The sequence below is a fragment of the Salarias fasciatus genome, chromosome 3 (assembly GCF_902148845.1).
Source record: "Salarias fasciatus chromosome 3, fSalaFa1.1, whole genome shotgun sequence".
NCBI classification, from domain to species: Eukaryota; Metazoa; Chordata; class Actinopteri; order Blenniiformes; family Blenniidae; genus Salarias; species Salarias fasciatus.
This window is the reverse complement of record NC_043747.1, coordinates 2,452,198-2,458,487: the sequence shown is the minus strand read 5'-3', so window position 1 is coordinate 2,458,487 and position 6,290 is coordinate 2,452,198. Positions and strand designations below refer to the sequence as shown.

Below are 6,290 nucleotides of genomic sequence, written 5' to 3'. Positions count from 1 at the left end.
CAAGCAGCTGCAGCAGGCTGTCTGTGGGCAGTCGTTGAAGTTGGGTTGGAACACGTCTGTAGTGCGTAAATGTGTGCGTGTGTGACAGAGAGAGAGAGAGCGAGAGAGGTCATGGGTGATGTTGCTTGTGTAACTCTGTTAACTATTTAATCTGTATTATTCAAGCATTTGTTAGCCCCTCCAACAAAGTTCACCACCAGCTGCCACTGTACATATATAGATTTTAATGAGGAGTTGATGTCAATAATCACCAAGGTTTTTCATAAAACAGAACGGACTTTAAAATGCTTGACTGGGCATTTACTGCCCATGCATTACTACATTTAGTAATATAGTTTTGATAGTAATCAAATACTTCTGATCACTGAATTGATAGTCACACACAGGCCAGGCCAGTTTTTGAGGTGCCTCTAAGAACCAGTTCCCCCAGGCTCCAGTAGGTGTCAGTATAATTTTCTCAAGCACTTCCGGTACAGCCTCCGCTCTCAGACGTACGCTGCGTGATGGCGTCACACGTCCTGGCGAATTCAAAGTGTGTGGCGGGTCGTTGAAGCCCGCACAGAAGAAGAAGGAACAACGCTTCTTTGTCGCAATTTGGACCAAAAACTGCCGAAAATGTCGAGCACACTGAAAGGAATCACCCTGAAGGGCAGTGCGGAGCTGGTGGCGGAGTTTTTCTGTGAGTCTTTTGAAAATACTACCTCATTTACGGGGCTTTTGGATGCCTTCGACACGCAGACATGTAGCTTAATGCTACCGGTGTTTCGGAGTGACTGGTTCCCCTGCTAAGTGGTGACTGATTTCTGTAAACCAATGCTACCAACACCAGGTGTTAAAATAAGACTCGCAAAACGTATAAAACTTAAAAAAAAAAATACTCCAACTCTAGATAACCGACGTTCGGCGGAACAACTACAGGTTTCGGTGGGGTTATCAGCATCTGTCGGTGACCAGTTTACAGGAAAACCAGTTAATCCGAAACACCGGTCCTGTGTACACGGACGAGACCGCTACGGCCCGCAGACAGGCCTGGAAATGCACAGTTAGATGGATGGACTTTGACTTCTTTACACTGAAATCTTTGTTCAAACTTACAAACAGTTCAAAGTTTCAACGATGATTGCAAAAATGACATTTTTGAGGCATGGCGTTGTGACTCTGGACGTCCCGTCCGCCGCTGCCATAAAGCAAAGAGTTCAATACATGGTTAAAACTCAAAAAGTATTCATCATTTCACTTTAAGATGTTTGCCGTTCACTGCAGAAGGATTTAAACAATCAAATTAGACGCTAATCACACCCACCAGTCGTTTATGACTAAAAATAATCATGATTAAATCTGTAAACAGTGGACTTCCGAACGCAGGCTGGTGAGCGTCCCAATGAGTTCATTTTCAGCCAGTTTTACCTTCGCTGCTGTCTGTCTTTTTGCACATGCAGTGCTAATTTCACAGGGTAAAACACTTTAATTGTCCAGATCTGTGTGAGAAGAGGTTTTAAATATGAGGAAAAGGCTTTAAATCTGGTCAAAAGAGTCTGAAAGTAGACAGAACATCATCAAAGCAGACACATATCAAAACAGACATGGTGAGGAATTCATTATTATTTAGCAGGGGCCTCTTCACTGGGTAAGATCATAAAACACAGGTTTATTCATCATATTGTAACATTTTCTGCTCTTAATTTCCATTTGTTATTGCTGTGTTTTGATATGCAGTCTTCTCTTTGTCAGCTGCTTTGTGCTTTAACTTCAGTCATTATATCTCAAATCAGGAGATGTCAGACGTGTTCGACAGTGATTCTTCTTCTCTGCAGCTTTTGGCATCAACAGCATCCTGTACCAGCGGGGCATCTACCCCCCGGAGACCTTCAGCAGGGTCACCCACTACGACATGAGCCTGCAGCTCACCACCGACCCCAAGCTGAAGAACTACCTGACCAACGTGGTGTCCCAGCTCAAAGGTAGGGCGTGTGTGTGACCGGCGCTGCCCGGAGTGTGTGGGCCGCAGGGGGGCTGGGAAGTCAGTCATAAGACGTGATCAAGTTTGGTAATACTAAAAAAAACACATGGGCGAAGATTCTCTTCCAAATGATCACATTTTAATCACATCTCCTCTGACTCCACCCATTTTCAAACAGTCTGGTTTGTTGTGAACATCAGAGGTGGAGTTGTGAACAAAAAGCTTTATTCACAAGCACAAGGTATTTATGTTGAATCGAGATTTACGATGCAAAAACTCAGGTGCAGAATGAGAACTGGAGAGATTTTGTATGTGCATATATTCAAAATATCCAAAATTAATAATTTCATTATACTAGTATTATATTTTTATTTTGTATTGTATTTTTCTCATGATACTCTTCGATGTCTCTAACTTCTTGGACATAAATGACATTTAATACATTTAAAGGCCTCCTAGTCACTTGATATATTTTGTAATCATCCAACCAGAGAGCTAACGGTTAAATGCACAGAGTGAGAGTGAACCTCAGACTAAATCCATCAGTGTGTCAGTGTTCGCTCGCTGCACGTCGCTCACTTTACCTTCAGCATCACAGAGCAAGATGGCCGCCAGTGACCACACTGGAAGCTCCGCCATGAGGCGTCCACACTCTGTTTATATGTATGCTCTAAAGTGATGGCCCCGCCCCCTGCTGTCTCTCAGCCAATCACCTGCTAACTGACTCTGGAGGTGCATTCAGGTGACCTTAAATGGATGGGAAACTACAGAGCAACTGATGCTAATGCTAAGCTAGCAAACAAATCAAAGCAGTGGGTGAACCAGGTGTGTGTAACGTGTGTGTAACGTGTGTGTGTGTGTGTGTGTGTGTGTGTGTGTGTGTGTGTGTGTCCCAGAGTGGCTGTTCGACTGCACGGTGCAGAAGCTGGTGCTGGTCATCACCTGCCTGGAGACCAACGAGGTGCTGGAGCGGTGGCAGTTCGACATCGAGTGCGACAAGTCGGCCAAGGAGAGCAGGTCAGGACCCCCAAACCTAAACTCCCCCCACCCTGAACTGGGTCACAGCTCCTCGCTCTGTCCCCCGTGTCGCAGCGCCCCGAGGGAGAAGTCCATCAAGACCATCCAGGACGAGATCCGCTCCGTCATCAGGCAGATCACGGCCACCGTCACCTTCCTGCCGCTGCTGGAGACGCCCTGTGAGTAGAACCCCACCCCCACCCGACCGCTCCGCCACGCCCGCCCTGCTCACCCCCCTCCCCCTCCTCCTCCTCCTCAGGCGCCTTCGACCTCCTGGTCTACACCGACAAAGACCTGGTGGTCCCCGACAAGTGGGAGGCGTCCGGCCCGCAGACCATCGACCAGTCGGAGGAGGTGCGCCTGCGCTCCTTCACCACCTCCATCCACAAGGTCAACAGCATGGTGGCCTACAGGAAGACCGACTCGCTGTGAGGGAGCCCGGTCCCGGTCCCGGTCCCGGTCCTGGTCCCGGTCCCAGATGTACATACTTCCCTCCACTCGGTGTCTTTTCTCTGCCGTCTGTCTCAAGCTGTCTCCGTTTTAGAACATAGTGCTTTATATATGTGCAACTTTTTAAAGAAAATAAACTTTCCTTATTTCCCAGAAGGCCGCGGTTCGACTGGTTACTGATCTGAGCTCACACAGTTTAGTCCTGAACATAAAATAAAACATTCATCCGTCCCAACAGGAAGTCACGACGCTGCAGAATTCAGAGACTGGTTCAGTTTCAGTTCGTTGATGAAATTGAGCTGATGTCTCAGCTGATGTCTCTTAATTTGAAATCAAATGAAAACTTTTTTTTGTAATTCTTTCAAAATAAAGTTAATTGATTAACCAGGACATTAGACCATCTCATAACCCTGTGTGATGTGCACAAAAGTCTTTTACATAGCTGAATTAAAATTGGAAAGTATTAGTGCTGTCAGTTTTAATTGCAATGAAAATGTTTTTTTAAGTAGTGATTAATCAGTTGGCGTTAGAAATTGGCTCAAAGAAAAGAAATATGAGAGAAAAACTAATTTTCCTGCCATTTCCTGTCAGTCATTTAAAAATGTTCAGACATCCTCCTGTGGCGTCGAGGTTCTGCACTGCTCTACATGGCATGTTTCTGTATTAAATTGGTGATTTTGTGTTGAGTTCAGGTTCACGGGTGATGTGATTAATCGGAATTAATCATGGTCAGAGCTGTGATTGATTCGTTTTTAAATAAATCGATTGGCAGGACTTGAAAATAAATTCTGCACTTTAAGTCTTTTTATTTTCCAATATAATGAAAGTAGCAATAAGTTGTGTATTTAGAAATAATTTACAACTGAGGCTGTCAGAGTTAATCGCATTAATCCTGATTAATTAATGTAGGGATGACTAAAGATTCAGTTTTTTTATCGTGATGAATCATAATTAGGCTTTGGGCATAATACACAGACATTGTATTATGGTCTGCATGGCGCTTTATTTTGAAAGAAAATCCATCGAGGTGATGAAGGAAGTTGATTGCTGATTGATGGACGCTTTACGTTATGGACTGAAAACTGCCTTCAGATGCAAAACAACACTATTTAAGAAATACAGTTCAAAGTGATTAATTGCGATTAACTATGGACATAATGTGATTAATCGTCATTTTAAAAAGAAATTCTTTTGACAGCCCTGGTTCCAACATCTTTCAAGCAATATATTTTCTTTCCATGAGGATCCAGAACCACAGGTTGAGGACTTCTGGTCTAACTTTCTAAATTCTGGAACGGGATTCATGAATCCAGGCATGATGAGAACCAGAGGCCGGTTCTGGACTTCAGGCTGAAGCTTCATGTGGAGCCGACAAACATGAGAGAGACACAGAGAGGCCAGCAAGGCTTCACAGACTGTATTGGAGTTGGACGCCACCCCGGATGGATGCGGTCTCAGTGGAATATCCTTTTTTTTTTCTTTTCATGCCGTTGGTTTTACATCACAAGGAGAAAAATCACAAGACAATCAGGCTGCTCTCCGCCGCTCCGTCCATCGGTACAGACGGCTCCTCTCTGGGAAAAGGCCTTTCTGGATGCACTTAAATAAAAATAGACTCTGTTAATCATGAATTGGTCCTATTTTATCACAACAAGGCAGTGGAAACATCCAGACCCAGCCCCTCTGAAAATACAGGTCTGGTCTTTGGCTCTGGAACGGTTCTGTCGCAGAAAGCAGAGACGGGATTCTTCTAATGTATGAAAACTGCACTTCCTGTATAAAGAGTGGCGTGCTCCTGACAGTACAATATAGACACTCTAATAAATATAGAAAAGACAAATAAATATGCAATAGTTAACAACAGCGAGTGAAAAATGTACGAAAGTCTGTGCTGTGAACGGCGTCCGGGCCGCCGGGGACTCTGGGGTCGGTGGGAGGCGTGGACGGCGCCGGGTCCGGCGGGACGCGAACGCCACTCTGTGCAAAAAAAATAAAGGTGGCTATGGTCATAAATGTTAGCTTAGTGCTGACTCTGTGGCGAGTGACGGAACCGACGGTGACGGCGGGTCTCACAAACTCCGGCGGCGTTAGCTAACTGTCCAAACAACGTCACGCTAACGCCTGCTAGCTGACTCATACATATTTACGGGGTTGTACGCCAGGTTTTCTGAGGTTTTCAAAAAGTACTCCCAAATATTGCTGTGAACGGGGAAGATAGCCACCTAGCTGTAGCGAAGTCTGCTAACACGCTAACGGACGACGCCTTTTCGCCATGACTGAGTCATTTCCTAACCATAGTCCAATAATTCAACCTCTGTGTTGCCAGAAGACGAATGTCTTTTTTTCTTTCCTGCAACAACAATTAAAGGCTAGCTAAAGAGTTAGCTAAAAGTTAGCATGCTAACTATTTATTTTGACGCTTTCAAGTCATTCTCCATCGCCTGACGGGAGAAATTTACATCTGAATCTTAAGGAATGTCATGAAACCAGTTCATGTTTGTGACGTTCTAGTGAACGTTATGAGAAAGAAAGACTTTTGGCTTCAGCTCATTTCAGCGGCTAACGATGAAGACGATGCTAACGAGGAGCTAACGGCCGACTGTGTGGTTCCAGATGAACTCAGCTCCGCCATGCTTTCTTCCTGGAGGTTTGTGAGACCTGCCGGGACAGGGAGGACCCCGGTGTGTGTGTGTGTGTGTGTGTGTGTGCGTGTGTGCTGCTGGGTTCAGGCCAGGCCGTTGAGCGGCTCTTTCTCGCGGTCCTCGGCCAGACGCTTCCAGTGCTGCCGGTTCTCCTGGCAGCCCTCCAGCAGCGGCGAGCAGTGCTCCGACATGCCGGTCAGCGTCTGCGGGGACAACCGGGA

At 45.7% G+C, this 6,290-nt stretch overlaps 2 protein-coding genes across 4 annotated transcripts in view; one reads left to right on the top strand and one right to left on the bottom strand.

Moving 5' to 3' along the window:
- The first annotated feature begins 524 nt into the window (after positions 1-524).
- Positions 525-3,958, top strand: mad2l1 (MAD2 mitotic arrest deficient-like 1 (yeast)). The gene is made up of 5 exons (XM_030087633.1): positions 525-679; positions 1,815-1,961; positions 2,857-2,977; positions 3,053-3,156; positions 3,237-3,958. Exons 1-5 carry the CDS (start codon positions 616-618, stop codon positions 3,407-3,409), a joined length of 609 nt encoding a protein of 202 aa, XP_029943493.1. The 5' UTR covers positions 525-615; the 3' UTR covers positions 3,410-3,958.
- The window catches only part of pde5ab (phosphodiesterase 5A, cGMP-specific, b), a 37,084-nt gene continuing 33,601 nt past the window's right edge, over positions 2,808-6,290 (bottom strand). For 2 of the 3 annotated variants that reach the window (XM_030087608.1, XM_030087621.1), the window contains exon 22: positions 4,829-6,272. In XM_030087608.1, coding sequence (XP_029943468.1) covers positions 6,153-6,272 — 120 coding nt within the window. In that variant the 3' untranslated portion in view covers positions 4,829-6,152. Of the gene's footprint in view, positions 2,833-4,828; positions 6,273-6,290 lie in introns of those variants that run through there. The other variant, XM_030087616.1, reaches the window with a different exon arrangement.

Bases quoted from the DNA above. Each gene is read 5' to 3' on its own strand.
- mad2l1 (XM_030087633.1), top strand. From the start codon at position 616: ATGTCGAGCACACTGAAAGGAATCACCCTGAAGGGCAGTGCGGAGCTG. The intron at 2,978-3,052 runs GTCAGGACCCCC...CCCGTGTCGCAG, and splicing joins AAGTCGGCCAAGGAGAGCAG to CGCCCCGAGGGAGAAGTCCA. The intron at 3,157-3,236 runs GTGAGTAGAACC...CCTCCTCCTCAG, and splicing joins GCCGCTGCTGGAGACGCCCT to GCGCCTTCGACCTCCTGGTC.